Below are 23,936 nucleotides of genomic sequence, written 5' to 3' on the forward strand. Positions count from 1 at the left end.
GCACTCAGCACACTCCTCCTCCTTGACACAACACATTGAGACTAATCACACATAATTGGAGAGGAGGAGCAGAGGGCTGGCCATGCTATTGTGTCCAGAGGACAAACGGTCAGTTTATGAGGCTTTGGGCTGATGTAGTCATTTCTTATACATCTATAGGGAAAAAAAAACATCCTGTTTAAAAGGAAAAAGAGAATGGGCGAGAGAGACAGAAAAAAAAAGAGAGAGAGAGATGGCAGATTTGATACAATCTATTTGAGGACGATCTGAAAGAAATTTGCTTTATTTATTTATTTATTTATTTATAACCAGGAAAGTATCATCATGTTTGCTGTGTTGACAGATGAAAAATGACCACCACTAAAATAGAACAAAGACCAAGATACTTTCTAAAAGGGGGATGGGACTCTCTAGAAGCAATTCTGTCTCTATGAGAGGGAAAAATATTTAGGGTGCTCACAAGTCCTATTCAAATGGCAGACAGGCTGTGTATACATATTTAAAGACAAAGGTTTGGTGCAGGAAGAGCAAGAAGCAGACAGAAAAAGAGGAGTCCAGGATGGCTGGGGAATCCTGGAGGTGAGGACAGGTGGCTCCATAACCCGCACATGGAGTGTCCCAGAGGTGGGGGGGGGGGGCCCGAGTCCCGGGGACTTGAAAATCTCAGGGGGCCAGCAGCTTGCTGCCTATTATAGCCATTGCAGATTTCTGGTTTTCTCAAAGTATTTCCTGTGCACTGGATGTTTTCTTCACCCTTTGAGCAGCGAAATCTTCTAGCCATCTTTGGTTAAAATAAGCAGAAGTGGGTAATGAAGGTTTTCTTCATATAGATCCTGGTTTTCCTTTTTCAACTGAAAACAAAAGAGGAAAAAAGAGGTCAGGAGACTCAGATTAGGAATTTTCACTAGTCAATTTTAATGTTGAGTATAATGAAAACTTCTTACCTTAATAGATTGCTCTGGAGAAATAAATCACAAAAAAAGCAACTCGGAGTGGTTCTCAGTGGCAATACTATGCATCCAGTTAGGAATCTTTGTTATTTTTGGTGGCGGGGGGGGGGGGGGGTGGGGGGGGTGGAGGGGTGGCGGGGGATGGGGGGGTGTTTTTTCATAAATAGCCAGGCTGCTTTCGTGACCTCTAAGGACTGTGAGGCACTTCAGCAGAGAGCTGGGGAGGGGGGGGGCCTCGCTCATCTTCACCAGACCAGCCATTTGGCACAGAAGTTTCCACTCTCGGCCCTCCCTGCCCCCTGCCCTCGACCCAGGAGTCAGGCTGGCAGGCACTTCAGATCATTTGGAAACTGTGGCAACACCTGGGCACAAGGGACAGGCTGGTGGGGCCTAAGACATTGCAAAGGCTCTCCAGCTGCTTCTCAGGGGTTTTAACATGAATGGCAAGGAATTCAAAAATTCTCCAAGGAGGAAAATATAGTCGAACAATGAGAGCAGCGGAGCAGTGAGCATCCATACTACCTGGGTAAAAGTTCCGAGGGCCTTCTCGGGACAGATTTAAAAATCCAATCAGAGGTCGCAAATCCAAAGTACACTTTACCCCATTCGGCTAGAATAATTGTGAGAGTCGTATTTCTATTTATTCTAGCAAATACTTAGTGGCTATTTATAAAGACAAAATTGTTATTTTTGAAGCCAAGTGTTAGTTCATTTTTGGATTTAAAAGAATCAGAAATAAATATTTCTTTTAATTATACACGGCACCGATTCCTTTATTGGTTCAAAGCAGACAAACGTTCTGCACCCCACCCCCCCGCCACCCCCAACCCTACCCTGAATCTAAATGAATGGCTCCAGCAGGACACTTTCCTGCATTAGTAGGTCTGGGGCATGTTAACGTGACTGCGTGTGTTTCTTCTAAGTCGTGTTTCCAAACTGCAACACGCCCTCCTTATTAAGGACAGCAGCAGTGATCCTGCTTCTCCTTTTCCACTGGGGCACCCAAAGCCAACCCACTCTCTACTTTCGAATCCACCTGCCTAAGAATTGATGGTGGCACAATTCCCCAAGTCTCCTCATTCTGTTTTCTTCGATGGCATTTGCTCTTTTTACAGATGGTTCATTGTCTCTTTGGAGAGATCCTCATGGATTTTTGTTGCCACCGGAAGAGCGACAGTGTTCATTCTAAACACACGTCCCTCTAGGGCTCTCTTTAATTTTTAAAAATGCCCTGAAAATGGCTTCCCAAACTTCCCTAAGCAAACCCGTCCTCACTGGGACCTACCGACTGTAAATACCTTTGCTGTCAGTAGCCCTAGTGATAGAAGGAGCTCACTGAAATATTTGACAGAGGGAAGAGGGGGCCAAGCGAGCTAAACTCTTCCTCTGGGATTGGGGATAAGGGAAAGTTGATTACTCAGCGTGAGTCAGCTGACCTGCTCACTCACAATGCACTAATATACAGAGACTCAAATGAGCTCTTTATAAAGTCCCCGAGGTAATATGTGGGATAAATAATTCTTCTGTAAATATGGGTTAGAAATCACTTTTAACTTGGATTCTGTGCTGACCTCTGGAGGCCAAAGCGGAGGCTTCCTTGCTCGAAGGGGCCAGGGGCCAGCCCCGAGCTGACGGTGAGCCCTTCCCTCGATGGGAAAGTGCCGACAACCCTCAGAGGCAGCCCTGCACCCCGGCACCAGATCACTTCTGAATCCAGTCTGTTCTGTGAGGGTCCTTGAACACACACAAAGCTGTTAGGAAATACTGGCGTCCATGGGGGCCCGTTCTGGGGTTTAAGAATAATTCCATTTACCCAGGCTGTACTTCTTTGCCCAATTAATAATTATAACTTTAAGAAATAGAAAAGCACCTTAAAAAAAATGAACAAAAAGCAAATTGTGAATAAAACAATTTTTCAATTTCATAGGTTAAAACAGGGTCTTTGAGGACTGAACTAAATTATATAGCTGCTATTAGTAGCATTATGCTTTACTTCATAATTGGATGTAACATGCTCAGCCTCGCCACGGCGTGAACAGCAGCAGCGGGAGTGAAGTTCAGACTGTTTACCCTTTACAGTATCCACAATTATCAACAGCACACCACACAGATTATAAGCACCAGCCACTTGTAATGTGGCATTTTGAATAGATAAGCAGAAGTGCAATATGGCCGTGCTTTTAACACAATGTACCGACTTCACAGCCGAGCCCAAGCCTGTTTTCATGGCTAAAGACAAAAATACAGAAAATAAACACACGGGTGGTTTTGCAAAAGTTAAAAAAAAAAGAGAGAAGAAAACTATGGCATGTAAAATCATATTTCAAAGAATATTTGCATGATTGAGAATATTTTTATCAATTCAGTTCAAGCCAGCTGCCCTCTCTCAGTCAAGTCTCTACCTTGCTAAACAATTGGTTATCTTAACATCCTGGGGTTTGATCCCCACCAGTGGGCAATGCATTTGATTCCTAGCCCGGGGGAGACCAAGAGGTTGGGTGGGAGCGGGAAGTGTGTTCTTTTTCTCCCCGTTGCCTGGACCAACAGAAAGGCACGATTTTAAAAACACACTACACCTTCGGCTGCCTGGTTCCTGAGCACGATGGCTGCATGGTGTGGGCACAATTTAACAAAAGCACTGGCAGAAAAGTGCAGAATGGCACCGTTTTGATTACAGGCTTGCTTTTTAACGGAAATAAAATTTCACAGTTAACAATGAGAGGTGAAAAGTTTAAGAGGCAAAGCTGTTCCTCCTGATCATGACTGTTAATCAGCTTCATGGGTGGTTGCCTAAATCTGTAGATTTTTTTTTTTTTTTTACCTTGCACTACTGCCAAGATTGTAACTAATTTTTTCCCCTGTTGTAAGAGGAGGGGTGAAAAACTCAGCATAGAAGGCAGCTGTGTATGAGTGACGTGAGGCACTAATGCAGAGGGCAAAATTAAAATTCATGAATCTCTTCACAACCATTTGTGTAACAAGATTAAGACGGGACAGCGGAAAAGAGCGGCATTATCAGGCGTCTTACAGTCCTCCAGCTGGTTACGCTCTATTCCAACACAGTAGGGCTAAGAGGATAACACGCAGCCTGAAGGAAAACGCTGCTCCTCCATTTGGGAGCAGGCTCGTCCCCGGGACCATGGGGGTTTGGCCAGAGATGGAGAGGAAGAAAGCTGATTGCCGCTCAAGATGGAAAACTTTTAAGCCCCGGCTATTAGCACGCGGCAAACAAAAGCGGCCAGGGTGGAGGATCCCAGCGGCCGCGCATCCTCGGAGACGGTGGGGGCGGGGGGGGACCCCCCCTCCCGGAGGCCGGGGCTGGCTTCAGCCTACGTCCCGCGCCCCCGGTGAGGAGCACTAGGGCTCGGCGAGGAGCAGGGACGCGCCCCGCTCCCTGCGGCCGGACCCACGGCTCTCTTGTCGGGCCTCTGGGCGGCAAGATCCTCTCCGGGCATCCTCCTCCTGCAAAGGACACCTCCCCAGCGAGGGCCGGTGTTGGGTCATCAGGGCCTCTCTCTCTGTCTGTCCAGGCAGCACACGGTTAAACCTGCTGCTGCAGCAGCAAAGCCGGGCATTCTAGGCTCTGGTACAGAAGGGACAAGAGGCATTCTTCGGCTAGACGCAGGGGAACAACAAACCAGCTGACACTGCTCTCATCATGAAAAATATACATCATGGCGGCCCGTTTACACCGTCTACACAGGGCGCCCCAAGCCTGCAGAACAGTCTCCTAGGGGGGTTCCACTTCCTGAGAACAAAATGCAAGTCTCACCTGTTACAATAAGAACCAAGGGAGGAGGGGAACTGTTTTTTAGTCCAGTGTCAGCAAGGCGGGGGATTGAACTTTTAAGCAATTATGATGAGATAAACACTCAGGCCACTTCATTATTCATGGAAATTTATCTTTGCAGGACCGGTCAGTCAGTCTATGATCAGTACGGGTTCTATGGGCATGGAGCACAGTATAAACCTAAGAGGCATGTTTAGTGATTTATACAACGTGCTGTGTACTGTGCTGAGCAGGGGACAACACTGGAAATAAAAAGGGGTTGCTGTCCACTACGTGCTGACAATCTAAAATTCTAGACAAAGGAGAGCTGGCCACCAAGGACGTGAATGCCTGGCATGTCCCACCACACTTCAGTTCTTGCAGGGAGGAGACAGGGGGTACCAGGCACAAGGCTGAACTTTTCTGCTGGTGGAGAAACCCACACCTCTGCTCTCCTGAGCTATGACTGAGAAACTAAAAGCCTTTGTCGTTGGGGAGGGAAAGTGAAGGACCGGACATGAAGCAGCCATCAGCTGATCCCTGTAGCTCTAGCCTCACCTTGGCGAGAAGACTCTTTTGAGCGCTTTGGGAGGAAGAGCCTGGGGGGCCAAGAAAGACCCTCCCCTGACCAGGTAAAGTGCTCAAAGCCATTCTTTTTGTTCTGGAGAGGCGTTTAAAAAGGGAGAACATCACTCTAGAGGCAGGTAGGATTTGTACAACAGCGATTCTCTATTTTCTGAATGTTAGCAAAGGGCCTGATCCCACCAATGAGAGGAAGTGATTTAACCCTTTCTGTTCACAAAGCATCATTTTTTTCCCTCCAGGAGCTTAAATGGAGGTCCAGAGACCCAAAGAATTGAACCCATTTCCCGAACGTGAAGATTTCCTTTCTATTGCTTGGATGCTCAGGTCCGCTTTGCATAAAATTTTTCGAAAGTCAGCACACTTCCATATTATATCATAGTCCTGACTAAGAAAGAACGCTATTCACACTTTTCTAGGAGAAAAATAAGGTCAGGCCCTTACTCTTCTGGGGTCACCACTTGCAAGAAATGACAAGTTCAAGTCTCTCGCCAAGGTCAGACTAGCTCAGAGATGGGTGGTTTCTGGGAAGCACACAATTATAGAATAAATGCATGTTATACTAGTGTAACTCTGATATGTATTAGCAAACATGAGATTCCCAAAAAGTTTTCAGTGGAACGCTTGCCTCTCAGTGTCCTATATTGCTCTACACCTATAAATAATAAAAAGGCTGATAACATTGCTTTATGTAAGCAAGCTTAGAAATCACTCTCAGATAAGTGCTTCTGACCTAAATCTTGTAGCGCCTCGATCTGACATATAACCCCACAACTGTGAAATTCTGTGAGATTTAACAGTCTCAAACTGCCAACTGACCCAGCCATAAAGCAAGCAGAGATAAAGATTTGCAGTCTAACATGATACAATTAGACATTCACCTTCTATTTATTGCAGTGCAGCTAAGCATTTAACCTACTTAAAAGCCGAAGGTTTTTCATTAAAATATAAATGCTTGTTTATCATTCATTCTCTGCCACCTCCCCTGCATCCTACAAATTAGTCTATTATGAATGAAAAGATTAGTTTGTTTCAGAGAAAGGAGTAAACAGGAATGGTTTCTGTAAAATCCTTCTAGACATGCAAAGATAAAAGATGGCTTTGCCACACAAAATAATCAGATACAAATAGCTGTTCAGAAGCAGCACACCTAAGGAGTCCTTTAATCAAATATTTAGGTTACCTGCCAAAAAGACCATGATCTCTTCAAAATGCAATGCGGATTAAAGTGTTATCTAACACAAGCAGAAAACTAACCTTGGAGTGGAAGTTTGAAATGTGTTCATCATAATTTTCATGTCTTTGGATAGAGAAACCAGCTTTTTCAGCTAGATTGCAAAACTGGTTTAAAGTATTCCCTCGGCGTGGGGCGAATACCATTGCTTTCCCCTAGAACATTAAACAGGAAATTCACACATTTTAAAACTGGAAGGCACCCAAACATAACAGACATTGGTCAAAGCATTTAAGGTACGGACAGCTCTCAGGTAGAAAACTCAATTGTCCTTGCGATGTCCACATAGGATGGGCATTCACGGTGACAATAATTTCAAGGATAGATAGACATCAAATAAGAAAAAAAAAATCACACTTAAATGGCCGGTTGCAATGTTTTATCATTTTCAAACAATGCATGTAATAAACAATATGGGACTCAACATGGGTTTCTGTACAATGCACAACTCTCTTGGGTCCGGTGGTTTAAACCATCAATTGGATTTTAGAATAAGGCTGCCCACCTTGCCACTCCGTAGTAGCTGCCAACACATCCACAACACAGCTCCAGAGCGGGTAGCAACAGATGCCCATAGATGTTAGTTTATTGAGCCCTGGAAATTCAGTGCCAAGAAATCCTCCATAGAGACAAGGAACCACATCCATTTCACTTCTGCCACCAGCTTTTTCTGTGACTGTGCTGTCAGGGACAGAGAACTACAGGACCTGGATTTCCAGCTTCCCTGAAGCCTTCATAAGGGCCATCATTATGGCAAAGCAGGTCCTCATAGTATTCAAGTGATTGCTTTCCTTTTTTTTTTTTTTTTTTTTTTTTTTGCTATCTCTTTGGGCCGCTCCCGCGGCATATGGAGGTTCCCGGGCTAGGGGTCGAATCGGAGCTGTAGCCGCTGGCCTATGCCGGAGCCACAGCAACGCGGGATCCGAGCCGCGTCTGCAACCTACACCACAGCTCATGGCAACGCCGGATCATTAACCCACTGAGCAAGGGCAGGGACCGAACCCGCAACCTCATGGTTCCTAGTTGGATTCGTTAACCACTGCGCCATGACGGGAACTCCTCAAGTGATTGCTTTTCAAAGAAAGTGCTATAAAGGGGCAAACAAGCTTTTCTAAATAAGCTGCACAACCTTATCAGATTGTTATAACAGGGATGAGGGGGGACTTGAATAAAATATATACAGGATTTCAGAAGACCCTCTGACATGAAACCCCACAACAACCATTTGCTAACTACTGGGGGCATGTGGATTTTTCTTCTCCCTCTTAGATGTGCACAGAACAGCTCAACCTCAGAATCTTCTTTTTCATGGAGTTCCCATCGTGGTGCAGTAGAAACGAATCCGATTAGGAACCATGAGGTTGCAGGTTCGGTCCCTGGCCTCGCTCAGTGGGTTGAGGATCCAGCATTACCGTGAGCTGTGGTGTAGGTTGAAGACAGGGCTTGGATCTGGCACTGCTGTGACTGTGGTGTAGGCTGGCGGCTATAGCTCTGATTAGACTCCTAGCCTGGGAACCTCCATAGGCCGCAGGTGTGGCATTAAAAAGCAGGGGGAAAAAAAAAACCTTCTTTTTCCTTTTGTTTATGTAAAAGATGACTATGTTTGCTTCTGTTGATTTCAGGGTTACACTTCACCTCTATGACATACCACTTCAGGTTTTGAGGGAACCTTGAAAATATATCCCAGTTTCTTTTAAAGGTAGTTTATCATTCACACCTGCTAAGTGTCTGTTGAGCATCTGGGACATCAGACACTGGGGCAGGTGCTCTAGACACACCGTCGCCTTTAGTCTTCAAACTACCTGACAAGGCAGGGATTTTCAGCTCTGCTTTACAGGATGCTCAGAAAGGTTGACTCACTGGCCAAGAGGACACACCAGTAAATGACTGGAAACTTACCTGACTCTCTGATGGTGATGTTTTTTCCCCAACGTGACATTGCCTTCTTATTAGTATTAGTCATGACAATAATAATAACAGCTACCACTTTGCTAGGTGCTTCACAGGCCTTCCGATTAATCCCCTCAACCATTTTCTCAACAACCTTGTGCGGTAGACGTTACATTTTACAGATGATTAAACATGCTGTGAAGGGTTTGAAGAATGTAAGGGGGAACCATGAGGCAGAAAGGAGTCTGGACTTAAAGGGGATCTCCACCATGAAACAGCGGTGTCACCGCAGGGAAATCAGAAAAAAAAAAAAAAGTCACAGAGCTGTTGAACTAGAAGGGACCTTGGAGATGACATGAGATGCTAGCTGACCCACTGATTTCCTCATCCATTAAATGGGAAGAACAAAGCCTCCCTTGCCTTCCTCCCTCCCTCAGCAAGACGTGAGGATCAAATGAGGGAGTGAATGCGAAAATAATTTGAAAAACAAGGTTATGTAGACGTAAGACTAGAAGCATCCACACTATCTGAGAGGGCCATAAAAATTCTATCCACTCTCGCTCCTTCTTACTCTCTTCTCCTCATTTAGCTGCAAGAAGATACACGGAGACACTGTCCGGGACATCAAGGGTGTTTTCATACTGTGTTTACATAGACATGTATACACTCAGGCACACAATTACAGCAGCACCAATCACGCCACTACACTTGAGGTTCTGTCAGCTTTTCCAATATTAATTGCTATTTTCAGGCGGTTTTCAAACTTAGCAGCAAAAACTCATTTTGATATGAAACTGGATATAATACATGGTCTCAGCAGGGGAGCAAAAGTCTCCATTAAAAGAAGAAAGAACACTAGTAGGTCATCTTAGGCCTTTCTCAAAACTGGTTGCTATTCTGGATTTTCGAATAATGGCAGTTTCATTTTAAAGTCACCTGCAGAAATTGTCTTACCATTACAATTGAAGACTGAATTTCGCACAGCTATTATCTGAACTACATACCATAATGTTTACAGGACCAGGGGGTTCTTGGTTGGGGTGATGTTTGCATTCACAAAACACACGCTGCCTTCACCCCATCCCCCTGTTGGCTGGGGGGTGCACTGGGCATATGTTTCAGCTTACCTGCCCCTCCCCACCCAGCTCCTCTCCCTGCTCCAGTTCTGTCCTTAGCCCTCATCACCACCAACACACGGATCATTTTATTGCCGTCTCCTCCGGCTACAAGCCACACTCCATGACAACAGGATCTTCTAATGTTTTCTCCACTGCATTTTCCCAGTGCCTAGCATAGAGCAGGCAGTGTTTGTTGAGAGAATAAACTAAATCCAGATGTCGAATAATCTGGAAAATACAAGGCTCTGGGAATTCGAAGGCCACGTTCTATTGCTTATTCTTCAGAAAAGATATTCTCCAAGAGGCTTTTACAGAGTCAGCGGCTATAATGGGATTTCAGAGGGCAGCTTTCTGTGCACAATACTGTCCCCGCAAGAAAGAGAAAGAGCGAGCAGTAGTTTTAATCTCCAATTACTCCATTATGAGTTTCAAAATGTTTTCTTTTTCATTTCGCTGAATGCAGATGTGGATTAATATTTAGGAAGGACAATAGCACATCATCCATTCATTCAATAAGCATCCACTGAGCCCTACTGAGTGCCAGCATCCGCCCCCATAATGAATGGTTTTAGAAGCCCCCCCCCCCCATGTCCCCAGGGGAGCAGGATACTTTGGTACAGTCAGAGGAATACGCCTTATAATTTAGGCTGAAAAAATCAAAACAAGAAAAAGAATATAGATTTCAAATTAGCCCATCACTTTAGAAAAATTATTTTCAATTTACCAAGGCACAACTCTCCAAGCATTCACAGTCACAAAATCATTTGAAACTCAGAATGAACACTCAATTGAATGTAAAATTTTGACTGGTGAACAGAAATTTGAGGGAGTTCATTTATCCCTGGAGAGGAGAGAGGAACAGTTGCACAAAACAACGATAATATTGTTTACATCGTAAGCTCCGTAGTTGTTATTTTGCTAGACAAATCCATACTCATGTATTAAAGGGTGTGTACTTCTGGAAAAAATAAGTATTCTTCAGATTTATTTTCCAAGGAATATGCTATGCCAAAGAAATGCCTTTGTTCCTTTTTCATTTCCAGGCAAATCAACTGTTAAATACCGATCACACGTTTAAGCTGGTGTTTATTTTCCAACCATTCCTTCGCCTGATTGCTGAGATGCTGCCTTCATCTGCTTCCTCCCCTTCATTTCTGTCTCTCAGTCCCCAACCCTGGCTCCTTTTTTCCACCTGCCCTTTCGTGGTCAGGAGTCCCCAGGGCTCTGCCTACTTTTCTTCATGGTTTATACAGGTCTAGGCAATTGTACTGAAATCCAAAACTTCAACGATCGGTTAGGCATCAAAAATTCCCAAGTATATAACTGCAGCATTTACCACTGTCCAGGGCCCACACCCAGATTTTCGGGTGCCTACTAGAGCTCCCCATGAGGATGTTCTAAAGGTACCTTTAAGCCATTCTGTCCAAAATGGAACTCAGTATCCTTGGTCCAAACCTCTACCCTTCCCAGGGCACTATCCATCCATCCATCTCTCTCTCTCTCTCTCTCACACACACACACACACACACACACACACACACACACACACCCTTCACTTTCAAAATGAAACTGGAAACTAGGTAATAATGGCAATGCCTTTTATTTTTTAATTATTATTATTTTTTGTCTTTTGCCATTTGTTGGGCCGCTCCCGCGGCATATGGAGGTTCCCAGGCTAGGGGTCGAATCGGAGCTGTTGACGCTGGCCTACGCCAGAGCCACAGCAACTTGGGATCCGAGCCGCGTCTGCAACCTACACCACAGCTCACGGCAACGCCGGATCCTCAACCCACTGAGCAAGGGCAGGGACCGAACCCGCAACCTCATGGTTCCTAGTCGGATTCGTTAACCACTGCGCCACGACGGGAACTCCGGCAATGCCTTTTAAAACCCCTGAATGCCACAACCCTGCACCCACATCAGGGCTATCTGTTCTGTGTGGTTCTCAAACTTGTCTGAATTGCTTCAAGGGTGACCTGCGTTGGGGGTGCAGGTGGTGGTAAAACAAAGACCCAGAGAAAGGAAGTGCTAAGCTTCTCACGTCCCAGTTTATTAAAGCTGCTTCACTTTGATCAGTTTTCTAATCGAGGTGCTGGCTAAAAATGTTTTGACCAAAGGGTTCTGCCATTTAAACAGGGTTTGGAAACCAATGACATGGGTCCCCCCTCTGGGGATGGCAGGCAAAGCCCACTGTGACCCATCGCTGCAGCCTAGGTTCTGCCCCGCCCTCATACTCACTTGAGCTGAGTCAGGCCAACCTCAGTGCGACCCCGATTTGTTCTTTCACGGACCACGTCTGTCTTCACATTTGCACACACTCCCTCCCAGTGGACATCAGTTCTTTGTCTACCCGGTAAACTCTTATTCATCCTTCAGCACCCAGAGGACATGCCCTGCCCCTTGATGCCTCGGCTGACCTCCTCTGGCCTCCACCTTGTGCCTCCTGCTGCAGTTCCCCACTTCCACTCCCTGCATCCACTGCCTGCCCGCATCTCTGCTGTGTCCTTAACACTCACGTGTCTCTCACGCTGGACTGTGCGCTCCCTGAGGGCAGGATTATGCTATGCTTCACTCTGTCCCCAGGGAGGCACTTTATGTCTGCTGAATGAACCTCTCAGTGAACACCTGCTCAGACCCCTCTTCTCCATCTTTAGGTCTTCATAAGCTCCTGACTGACTCATTCTAGGTAGAAGCTGGTCCACCGTAGACTCCGGCAGAGCCTTGATGCTTTCAAACTCTCATCCCAACCCAGTGTTTATGCTGACCAGAGGGATCTTTCTAGAACCCATGTCTGCCTACACCGCTGCTCAAAAATTTTCAGTGGCTCTCTATGAACCATATAACACACTCCAGGCTCTCCATCATGGAGTTCTCGGCCTTTCTTGAAGTGGTACTCCAACTCTTTAATCACATCTCCTGCCCCTCCCCAACCTTAACCCCAAACCGCACAGATGCTCTTACACTCCAACCAGCACAAACTCCCGGCTGATCCCAAACACAATATGCTTTTTCATACTGTCCATCTGGGAGCACTATCCCCTCCACTGGGGATGCACCTTCCTAGTCGCCGTCCTCTGAGGCTTAGAATGGCCTTCTTACTATTCAGGACCAAAGTCAAACACCACTGCCCCTGGGGAAACCTTCCTCAGGCAGTCACTTACTCTTTGTGCTGCATCCCTAGTACCTACCATATTGCATTATGATTCTTAGGTGCCTGTGCAGTAATCTGCCCTGCTAAACACTGAGATTCTCACAGTGGGTGTTATTCCGATTTATACTCCACAATCCTCAGCACAGCGCCTGGAGAAAGTAGTTGCTCAACAAATGCTCCTTGAATCAAGACAGAGCCCAAATATTTGAGTATCTTGCTTTCTATTGCAGATGTAAATTAGACAGATTCACTCAACAAACAAAAAATAGCACCAGGCTCTATATGACCAAGTGCTGAGCTGTCACCAGCTACTCTGCACTTTCCTCTGTAGTTGCACCTGTGTGGGTATGTGTTATGTCTACACAACCACACATAAATTCCTTGGGCACAGAGACTCATCCACGGATGTGCTGGACAAACCCCTGGGTGGACTTCCAAGAGAGAACTTTTTTTTTTGTCTTTTTGGATTTGCACCTGCGGCACATGGAGGTTCCCACACTAGGGGTCAAATCAGAGCTGCAGCTGCCAGCCTACGCCACAGAACACCATTTTGGAGCCATGTCTGCAACCTACACCACAGCTCACAGCAAGGCGGGATCTTTAACCCACTGAATGAGGCCAGGGATCAAACTTGTGTCCTCACGGATACTAATCAGATTTGTTTTCACTGAGCCACGACGGGAACTTCCCGAGAAAGAACTTCTAAGGGCTAGGCTCCTGTTTTGAGGGTCATAAAAACCATCTAGGGAACTCTTGATTCCTAAAACCGGGGAGCCGGGTATGGCCAAACACAGCTTCACCAAGAACAGGGGAGGGTTTGTTGGGCTTCTGACCCAGCAAGCAGACAGGAACCCGAGAGTCCCTCGGCACCATCTCAGAACATGCTGCTGAGCCCACACTCACGAGGCGTTTCCTTCAGATGAGCAGAAACAGAGGTTTGTACAGATGGGTGCAGAGATGCTAGATTGAAAAAATGAGGACGTTTGTCAATAAAACAAGACTGCTCTTCAAAAATGAGAGTCCGTGATTTACATTTATAGCACTGCTTGCTTACAGCCAGGATGCCAAGAGTTTGGCAGTTACTTAGGGCCAACTTCTAAAGAAGGTTAAATGAATTCCACACTGATAGTTTTGAATTCTTGACAATTGGTTAGCAGCGCTAACAAGCTAGAGAGCTGTCAATACTGTGTCCCCATCCATCTGCTCACCAGCCTGTGTAAACGCACACTAACTGGCTTGGCTTCCCTCCCTCCACCCAAAGCCACTTCAGAGCAATATGAGTAGGTGCCCTTTGTTGGTTCTCATTCCCAGAATAAAGTTCAACTTGTAGGCTGCCGTGGCTGTATTTTAAATGACATCTGGGTCCTCTGATATCAGCATTGCTGATGTTCTTTAAAGAACACAATGATAGGGGGCCACCTATGACTTACTGGCAACAAGAAGCCACTCACTGGAAGGAAAAAGGTGGGGGAGGGGAGGGACCTGTTTCTTGGAATGACTACAGTTCACTGATTTCATTCCTTTTTTAAAAGATTATTTCTTTTTTTCTTTCTTTCTTCTTCTTTTTTTTTGGGGGGGGGGATCTCTTTAGGGCCACACTCACAACATATGGAAGTTCACAGGCTAGGGTTCGAATCAGAGCTGTAGCCGCCGGCCTACACCACAGCCACAGTAACATGGGATCCAAGCCACGTCTGCAACCTACACCACAGTTCACAGGAACGCCAGATTCTTAATCCACTGTGCGAGGCCAGGGATCGAACCTGTGTCCTCATGGATACTAGTCAGGTTCATTACCAATGAGCCATGAGGGGAATTCCCCTTTTCATCTTTTAAGTTTGCTAGGGAGTCCCGTGTAGCATTCTGGCAAGAGTCAAATGCTTTTGCAGTTTTTCTCACCCAGTAAGTTGAGGAAAGTTTCCACCTGGGGCAGGTAACAGTCATCCGGGGCTTCCTGTATGACTTTCCAGGCATAGATGCCTGTTCACCTGAGGATCTAGGCTCAGCTCTGGGACTTGACATGACTCCTGGGCCAAGCCAGGAGCCCACTGTGGTGGCTAAGTTCCCTCTGGGGCCTATGCTCCCCTCTTTTCATGATGCCCCTGATAAAAACTAAAAAGCAGGGAAACTCTTCTCCACCCACTTTTTTTGTTTCTGATCCTCTGATTCCAGACAGCAGATTTGCCTTAGGTAGCAATCAAGGAAACACACTCCCCAATAATGGCAGAATCCATTTCTTCCCACAGCTTGAGGCTTGAACCTTCGTGTTGCAATGATTCCACTCTTGCCACCTAGGAGTCATTTCTCTCCTCTCACTCGGTGGGGGTATCAGTAGCAAAAAGTGTCATCTTCATCCGGGTAGACAGTCCTCCGGACCTCTGCAGGGCCTGCAGCAGGTATGCAGGACACGGGTGCAAGGGAGAGAGAGGCAGCAGGCCCAGTTACATGTAGAAATTGTCTAAGTCCAGGTCAAGAAAAAAAAAAAATTGTTTCCCCTCCTGCCAGCATTTCTCTGAGGAAAGTTTTTGGAAAGAGCTCCCTATAGTCTATACGCATTACAGCTAGAAAGTCTCTCTAGTTCTTCGAGGTAATAAGAGCAGACACATATTCATTCACAGCCAGTCGTGCACGAAAGCTCTCCAGCTCATTGGCTTGTCTACTCCCCATTTTACAGATGGGAAACTGAGTCTTCCTGAGACGAAGCCAGTAAGGGGCCAGATAATATGAACAGGCTTCAGTTTTGTTATTTTTATTTATTTATTTATTTTTTGCCTTTTCTAGGGCCACTTCCCGCGGCATATGGAGGTTCCCAGGCTAGGGGTCGAATTGGAGCCACAGCTGCCGGCCTACGCCAGAGCCATAGCAATGCCAGATCTGAACTGCGTCTGTGACCTACACCACAGCTCACGGCAACACCGGATCCTCAACCCACTGAGCGAGGCCAGGGATCGAACCCACAACCTCATGGTTCCTAGTCGGATTCATTAATCACTGCACCACGACGGGAACTCCAAAGGCTTCAGTTTTGTATGCAGATATTCCTGACACGACGCCTATGTCTACCTTCAGAAACGGGCCTTCTTTTGAATTCTAAGCATTTGGCCAAAGTGCAGTTTTTGCTGAGCATCCCGAGAACTTGTTTTGTCTCCACTGAATCTGCTGAGCCTTGAATTACTAAGAACTCAGGATCCACCAGGGCAGCTGCCCAAGATGTTTTTCTGTGGGCCTCTTAGGGCACCTTTAGCCTCTGGGCTACAAAACCATGGAGCTGTCTGGGCGCAAGAGAACATTCAAAGCAGCTCTAATTGTAACAGATAAAACCCCTGATGTTTTCTTAGTCTTGAGCTGTGACTTCCACAACACATACACTCAGCAGGGGGAGGTCCATTGGAAGCAGGACAGCAGCTCAGGGAGCTAAGAAGGAGAAGAATGCAGATTTCCTCTGGTCACCCATCACTGCCCAAGCTCTGGGAACCCTCCGGCCTACTGGCACAGGATATGGAGCTGCTGCTGGTCACTGCTGAATCCACCCCACCTGGGTGCAGGCCCAGGGAGTACAAACCCCCTGCTCCCCAGGCCTCCCAATGGGGATGAGATTCTTGGATGAGAATTTCAGGATTCCATGTGCCATCCACAACTGGGACTGCCCTCCTTATGGTGTTGGACCCCTGACCAACTCATCCTTCTCTGAGTTAAGGGTGAGTATCAGCTGTCAGGGCGAGGGCTGCCATCCTCAGAGGGGGCCGTTGTGTGGAGCCACACTTCAGATGGGGGGAGCATGGTTCAGCTTCACAGGAGGTACAGCAGAGCTGCTAGACATTCTGATCTGATCTGCATTTCAGTCTGTTTATAGCTTGGGTAGTTTCCTATTGGAAATCACGCAAATGATTTACAATAGATCCTACGTAAATCAAGCAAATCTGCTACAAAATGGAGTATTTGCCACAAATAGGCTTTGCAGGGTTGTTGGGGATGAATGAAGTACTGTTGGTGCAGTGTGAGATCCAGGAGTCCTTGAAAGCATTGTGTTTGTGTGTGATAGATGCCCACAGAAGCCTTTACATCCAAGAATCTCAGTGCCCTCTCTGAAAATCCTGGTTATGCAGATGCTCACAAGAACCATCCAAGGGGAGTTCCCGTCATGGCTTAGTGGTTAATGAATCCAACTAGGAACCATGAAGTTGCGGGTTCGATCCCTGGCCTTGCTCAGTGGGTTGAGGATCTGGCGTTGCCGTGAGCTGTGGTGTAGGTTGCAGACATGGCTCAGATCCTGCATTGCTGTGGCTCTGGTGTAGGCTGGCAGCTACAGCTCCGACTGGACCCCTAGCCTGGGAACCTCCATATGGCGTGGGAGCGGCCCTAGAAAAGACCAAAAAAAAAAAAAAAAAAAAGAACCATCCAAGGCTAAGGGAAGGGGGCGATGAAGAGGCCCCAAATTCCTTCTTCCACCCTCAACTTGAGCTGCTCACTCAACCATGACAGCTGCCATCAAGAGCTTGGAACATGCCCCTTCCGTGCCTCCAGACCCACTACCCACCTCACAGGGGAACTGAGAAGGCCAATTTAATTTAATTGATTACCACTTACAAAGCTGTGGTTCCTCCTCTGAGAGGCCCATTTAAAGTTTCTAAGCTGTATAGAGATAACAAAATAAAAAGCAAGAGTGTTAAGGCAAAGGATGATTATCAAATTGCTCTGGGACCCCTCAATGTGAACAAGACATGAAAGAAAGTTGGAAAGGTATTAGTCTATAAGTCTCACCAAGGTCAGAAGACTAGACCAAACCTTCTTTTTAAAAAAGACTTCAGAAACCAAACTTTAGAAACTACTTCACACACACAGTCTTTTTTCAGATAAATATGAATTCCTATCTTAGACTACATTAACCTATTTTAAATTCCTGTGGCACACACAGCAAGAATCTTACACACTTATAAGATTTTTTTTTTTTTTTCAAGCATGAGCTTTAAACTTGTTTTCTTACTTTAAATAGATGTATATTAACTCTCCGTTTAGGCTGCAGGACCTCCTAGTTTAGTATAACAGCCCAACGAAATAAGAGTGGATATAAACTCTGTAATTTACTCACAGGCATAAATGGATATATAAATGTAAAAATGTGTACAATATTTTATGCCATGCTTGGCTTCATTGTGACCTAATGTTTATAATATGTAAATAATGGCTTCCTTTTAAAGCAAAGGACTTTTAACATCCAGATTCATCTGAAGTCTCTTTTCTTTAATATATACAGAAATAAAAGGGAAAAATTTATTTTTTCTGCAATAAATAAATACCCGATGACAAAGGTTACCATTGAAGGGATTTAAAATGACAGAAGTCACCAGAAAACTTTCAATATCATACTTCTACTTTAATATGAAGATATTGTTATCAAAGGAAAAGACTCAAGAAATTCTTTGATAAAAATAATCTCACACTATCTTTGAAGCAGTTCCATTTATTTTACTACCCACTGTGTTCCTTATCAGAAGGCCAAGGGTAAGAAGTTCCCTAGTTATGATTAGGAAAGAATCTGATAGATCAGAAGACCCAATTGAAGTTGGACATAATAAGTATTAAAGTATTACATGACATTAATCCTGCCATTCCATTACTCTCTCCATCTTTGTGCACAGACTAATTATTCTGAAGCCAGTGTTCAGGAGAAAATAGACACATACTTACCCTGGGCTGGAGTAATCTCTTTATTGCATCAACAAGGCTGGCTCTGTACTGGTCCAGAAATAGGCTGACATTGAGAAGAGAGCAGAATCCAGATTAAACTGGGTTTTCAAGTCTAATGATACTAATGGAGATAAATACAAGGCCAATTACACACATTTACTCAACATTAAAAAAGAGAAATGTTTCCTTACATTAGACTGTCTCACAAGAATTAAGGAGAAAAAAAAAAGATACCGTGGTCAGTGTTACTCAACCAAAGCTAGGTCAACATGCCTGTCAACACGGGTCATGACTCACACCGCCTGGGCCGTGTGTTAGAGTGAAAGGGACAGGTTCAAGCTGCTGTTTGGGGGAGTCATCCGGTGGAGATGAAGCTCTCCCAACACTTCCTGGCACTGGAGCCTCATCTCTGTAGACCTGGGCCCTCTGCCCACCAAGGGGGTTGTGAGGCTACCATCCAAAAACAAACGACTGGCCCCATTACACCCACAGCACATGGCCGGTCTCAGGGCATGATGGTTTTTAGTGAATAGCAACAGCACTGAGGTGAGCTTCAGGCAGTGACATAGGAGAAAACAAAGGCCAGGTTTAGGTAACGTGTCCCAGAGACCAGGGCAACCCAGGATTCTCCCCTTTGATCTCCATGGTGATTTTTTTTTCCAGGTCATGTAATTTTTCATCTTTCTTTTCCGGCTTGAGAATTTCTCCTGTTGCTCTGTCACCTTTTTAGCTTGGGTCAGTCTGACCTTGTCTTTACCAGGCCTTATTTACCAAGCTTGAAAGCTTGGGACAGAACTTCCTTATTCAGGGCTTGCAGGCTAGAACACTGGGCGGCTTGTACATCAGCTATCCCATGAGGGACCTAAGCAAAGCCCCTACTTCCCCTTCTTATGCTGTGGTCTGGCGTGGGGCCCTCTGATTTGGCCTCCTCACCCCTCACACAGCATGGGCCCTGCCTCATCTTTTTCTGCACTAAGGATGAGCCACACTTCAGGCAAGGGGAGAGCTCAGTTCAGGGTTTCCTAGGCTCTGGCTCTGACCTTTCTGCTATGTGACCTTGGACAAGTCACTTCATATGAGGTCTCAGTTTCCTTGGTAACAAAGGTCCACCTGTCTGGCTGTGGCAGGTATCAAATGAATGATGTTTGTTAGTTGACAAATATGTGTTGATTAACTGTCATATAGTAGGGGCTGTTTTAAGCCTTAGAGATAAGCTGTGAATAAGATAAAGTTCCTACCCTCAAGGAGATTCTAGTCTATTCATTTCTGCATCACTAGTTCTGGCACAGTGTACACACAGAGAAAGTACTCAATAAATAGTTACTGCCTGACCAACACAGATCAACACAGCCCATGAGATCAAGGAACTCCCATGAGGTTAGTTCCAATGCCTCTCAAACAGGTCGCCTACCCTCCTTCACTAGTCTTGCTGAGGAGGAATCAGCAATTAGGTAGGATGTTTCATCAGACCTGGTTCTCTCCTAATTCTCTCACTTAAGAGGAGTGGCAGACCAGATCATGAAATCCTTCCAAGAAGTCAGTGCTTGGGTTTCACCACAATATGCCTAGTGAGAAAGTTCCTTCTACAAAAGGCTGCTTTCAGCATTGGCAAAAGAATCCTCTGAAGGTAAGCTAGAAATCACGTCTAGAATGGGAACCCATCCATCAATCAGGGTAACCTGATTATTAGCCATGAGAAAATTTCTTATTGTCCCATAAAACTACACACTTAAATCTTAGAGCAGAGCCTGTGTCTAATGTGAATGCTCCAAAAATGTGCTTTTTAGTCACATTAATCAATGGTTATTAGCCATTAAGGACTGATAAGAAAGGAATTGTTTTTAAATATTTTAAAGTTTTCTCTTCAGGACTATATGGGTATTCTTAAGTGAGATAATAGTGCCTTGAATTTTAATAACTCTGTATCTTTCAAGAAGACTATCGCTGTGGGAAAAATCTCTCTGTCAGTTACTTGGGTCTATGGGAGACCTGGCTGGTTGGGGTACATAGTGCTAAGCAAAAGACCATTCTCAATTTATATCTGCACATCCTAAGAGCTGGTAAGATTGTTAGAAATAAACAATAGCTTAAAAGCTGAGCTTAACACACAACCTAATAACGTACTATTCCTGTTTAATGTTGACAGTGATGACAAAGATATTAACATCACACCTCACTAGAAAATAGAGCTTAACACACACCACACATTCAGAACACAGATATTTGAAAGCTAATGCTGTCTACTTCATCACTTCAAATCAAATTTCTCAAAAGTAATTCTTGTAGTTCTCTAATAGGTCTTTATTCTGAGCAAGCTCACCTTTCTACTTAGCTCAGGTGCAGAATTTATAACGCTTTGTAGGATACATCCTATGAGCAATTTCAACGTGCTTTAGTGGGAGTGGTATATAATCTCCTGAAAATTCACCCTTTAAATAAGTCCTAATGGGCTCAGAGAACAGCAGTAGCTTAAGTGGATCTATTAAAAAAGGCTGAGTGGGTCAGTGATTGGGATGGAGGTACCATTTCAACTCCCTTCAGTTACTGATCAAAATACATGGACAGTCAGGCTGGTTTGGTCATTACACCGCCCCCCCCCACACCCCTCTATGTAATTCACTTGTGGAATCAACGCTTGCTTTGTTCCATTGATCTGAATCACAGATTGTATGACAAAGGAAAGGTGCTTGGCCATTTTCATCACATCCCTTAGAATCAGCTTGGGTTTTCTGCAGAGCACAGAGCAGCCCCAACTCCTCTCACAGAGAAATTAATTAGTGCAAGGAACAAGGAGACATTTCTATCAGTATCCACAGAGAGGAAGACCTCTGTGCAATTTTTAAGGTGACATGTGCTCAGTTAAATTCTCTGTTTTAGGTTTAACTTTCAGCAGACGAAGGGCCTCTATCAGTCTTTAGCAACCGATTGCTGGGGGAATCTGATCTAGCTCGCCGCCGCCCCTCTGGAGTGAGATGGCTGGCAATCTGTCTTCTCTGGGACTGAGTTCCCTCAGGTGTGAGGTGAGAGGGCTGACTACATTTGGGTTAAAAAGGTTTTCAGGTAGGAAAGGTCTGTGAGTTGTAATTTAGAACTACTTATCTATGATCATAGCATCTGGGAGAAAACAAAGACATTCCAGAGCCTATATTGAGAAAAAAAATTTTTTCTTCACAAAACTCAACCTTTTTTCATTATTTAAAGTAAAAATGCTAGAAAACAGAAATGATCCACTGTATCTAGTTCATGTTAAAATACTGGGAGAGCAAGTGAGGTGAAGTACCTTTCTCATTTCTTCCCCAAATCTCAGGCTGCAGACAGGCAGATATGGGGCTGACACACCTAGCTCCACGCATCAGGCTATGGGTTGCATTTCAGACTCGCTTTCTAAGCCTTCAGAGAACCCAAATGTACAGAATCTTTTTTTTTTTCCTCAAATTTCAGAATCATTTTCGTTTTTGCAGAGCTACAATAACCTGGAAAGCCATCAAACACTGAGTGAAAGTGTTCATTGGATAAAAAACATCTTGCTTCCAGACTCTCAGATGATTGTGATTGAATGGGAGTCTGGAAAGGCAGGCTTAAAATTAACAACCACTCGCTATTCTAAACTCAGCAAGGACCGGGCTGGACTGCATTCCAGCAGAAAGGATCTCTTATGTTAAATTCAACATTAAACGAGTCATCCAAGGAACTTAATAGGCAGTTTTTTTTTGTTTTTTTTCCCTATACCTGCGGTTAAATATTCTAACATTTTGATGTTTGTCAACAGCATCCTTTTGCAGGTATGACTGTACCTTGATTTTTTCCTTCTGTTTATTTCAAAGTTGACATTTTACAAGTTACTTAGGAACTGCTGAACCATGAAACTATATTTCATTGTCAAAAATGCTGAATGGTGAAATAATGACTAGCTTTCAGTTTGCCTCTTTATTTTATAATGTAGTTGAGCTACTAAATTTAGATGTGAACTAAGAGACTGTCTTCTGAGAAATAAGTTATTTTCCCCATTGCCTACAGGTTTATGAATGTTTGAATGTAAATATATGAATATATGAATGATTTAAGAACATAAACATATCACCGCTCGTTGTAATCATGTGCATTTTACTTGAACCACAATGTGGGTTTGGAATAGGTTTGTGAATAGAGCTTGTTTTCATGTAAATGGGATCAAGCAGTACCACTGGTTAGCTATTCAGGGAATCAGACAATGCCACCCTTGCTGGAAATGCTTCACTAAGAATTTAATCCATGTACCTAATATTTGAACTCCGACTCTTGCTTCATGTTCCTGTGGCCTCATCCAGATCTCATTGACTGACAAGGACTCAAGGATGGTGTGAGACTTAACGTGATCTATTTATGTGTGGCACCTATTTCTGGTGCTGAGTATTTTGGGTTTCATCTTGGAGGCAGTGTCTAAAGAGAGCTTTCTTTTCCTCCTCTGTGACAGTCTTAAAAAAAAAAAAGAAGAAGCATGGTCTGCCTGCCTGCCCCTAGAAGCAGCATCCGTGCAATAACTCTGACAGGAACACCAACCCTATAGGACATAAAGAACTCGCGGAATCCTGGGCTTCCCGGCTGCATGCACATGTGTATTGTGAATCTCACCGTACTTTCTAAGTTTCTGAACAGCTTACCCATCCCTGTGACTATAAAGATGGACCATTACCAAAGCATTTCTTTTGGAAATAATCTATCAACATCACAGTGAGAGTAGCTTGACGTTTCACGTTTACAAATGGGAAATTATAAACAGGTTGACATTGTGGCACTTGCAACACCGGGTGGAGGGGGGGGAGAAAAACTTAACAATTCATGTATAGAAAAGCCATTTATAAAATGAAACTTGGTGTATTTAGTTCATTTGAATACATAAATTCTCAACAGGGGCTAGATGTATATGTGTGTGTGAGGTATGTATACCTGGTATGTGCGTGTTTCTGTGTATGCATAACGTATTATTATGTTATGTATTTGTAAAGAAAGCTTTAACTGAATATGCATTATGTAGATCAGTTGTGTGTGATCCTGTTGTTGGCTAGGGGAAAAAAGACTATTTTTCAAACACATTGTGTGGCTATTTTTAACCTGAGAACATTAATCAGAAAAGAGCTTAAATCTTACTTCCTCTGCTTGTCGCTCTGGTACAAATAGGATGACATGATGTGGGTGTCCATAACACAAGGTATGACAAAGCCAGGCTGTTTTGATATTTGTGCAAAAAGACAATTTAACTCTAAATCTCTTGGCCAGACTTGACTATCCCCACATAATCAGAGTCCATCCATGTGCAAGCCTTGTCTAAACCTCCAAGAAGATTCTTGCCCTCCTTCCCTCTTTCCCTGCTCTCTGATCTGACTTTCATGCTTAATCTGATCTAATCCTGCCAGCATTATCTTCATCTGTGCAATGAAACCTGGAGGAGCCTTTCTCATATTTGGTGAGGGAAGGCATTTACTAAATTACTTGCTCAAATCATATGGTGAGGTTTTAGCTCCTTAGTTTTGATTAGATGAGGGATGTAATATCGACCCGCAATATCAATGATTAG

At 44.6% G+C, this 23,936-nt stretch overlaps 1 protein-coding gene across 2 annotated transcripts in view; it reads right to left on the minus strand.

Annotated features, from left to right (window-relative positions):
* Positions 1-267: 267 nt before the first annotated feature.
* Positions 268-23,936, minus strand: part of CAMKMT (calmodulin-lysine N-methyltransferase) — a 405,628-nt gene continuing 381,959 nt past the window's right edge. Inside the window, exons 9-11 of one of the 2 annotated variants that reach the window (XM_047782156.1) lie at positions 18,383-18,446; positions 6,559-6,690; positions 268-851 (exon numbers count right to left, since the gene is read on the minus strand). In XM_047782156.1, coding sequence (XP_047638112.1) covers positions 774-851; positions 6,559-6,690; positions 18,383-18,446 — 274 coding nt within the window. In that variant the 3' untranslated portion in view covers positions 268-773. Of the gene's footprint in view, positions 852-6,558; positions 6,691-14,453; positions 15,082-17,281; positions 17,327-18,382; positions 18,447-23,936 lie in introns of those variants that run through there. The other variant, XM_047782157.1, reaches the window with a different exon arrangement.

This window comes from Phacochoerus africanus, chromosome 5 (genome assembly GCF_016906955.1).
Source record: "Phacochoerus africanus isolate WHEZ1 chromosome 5, ROS_Pafr_v1, whole genome shotgun sequence".
In the NCBI taxonomy this organism is placed as follows: Eukaryota; Metazoa; Chordata; class Mammalia; order Artiodactyla; family Suidae; genus Phacochoerus; species Phacochoerus africanus.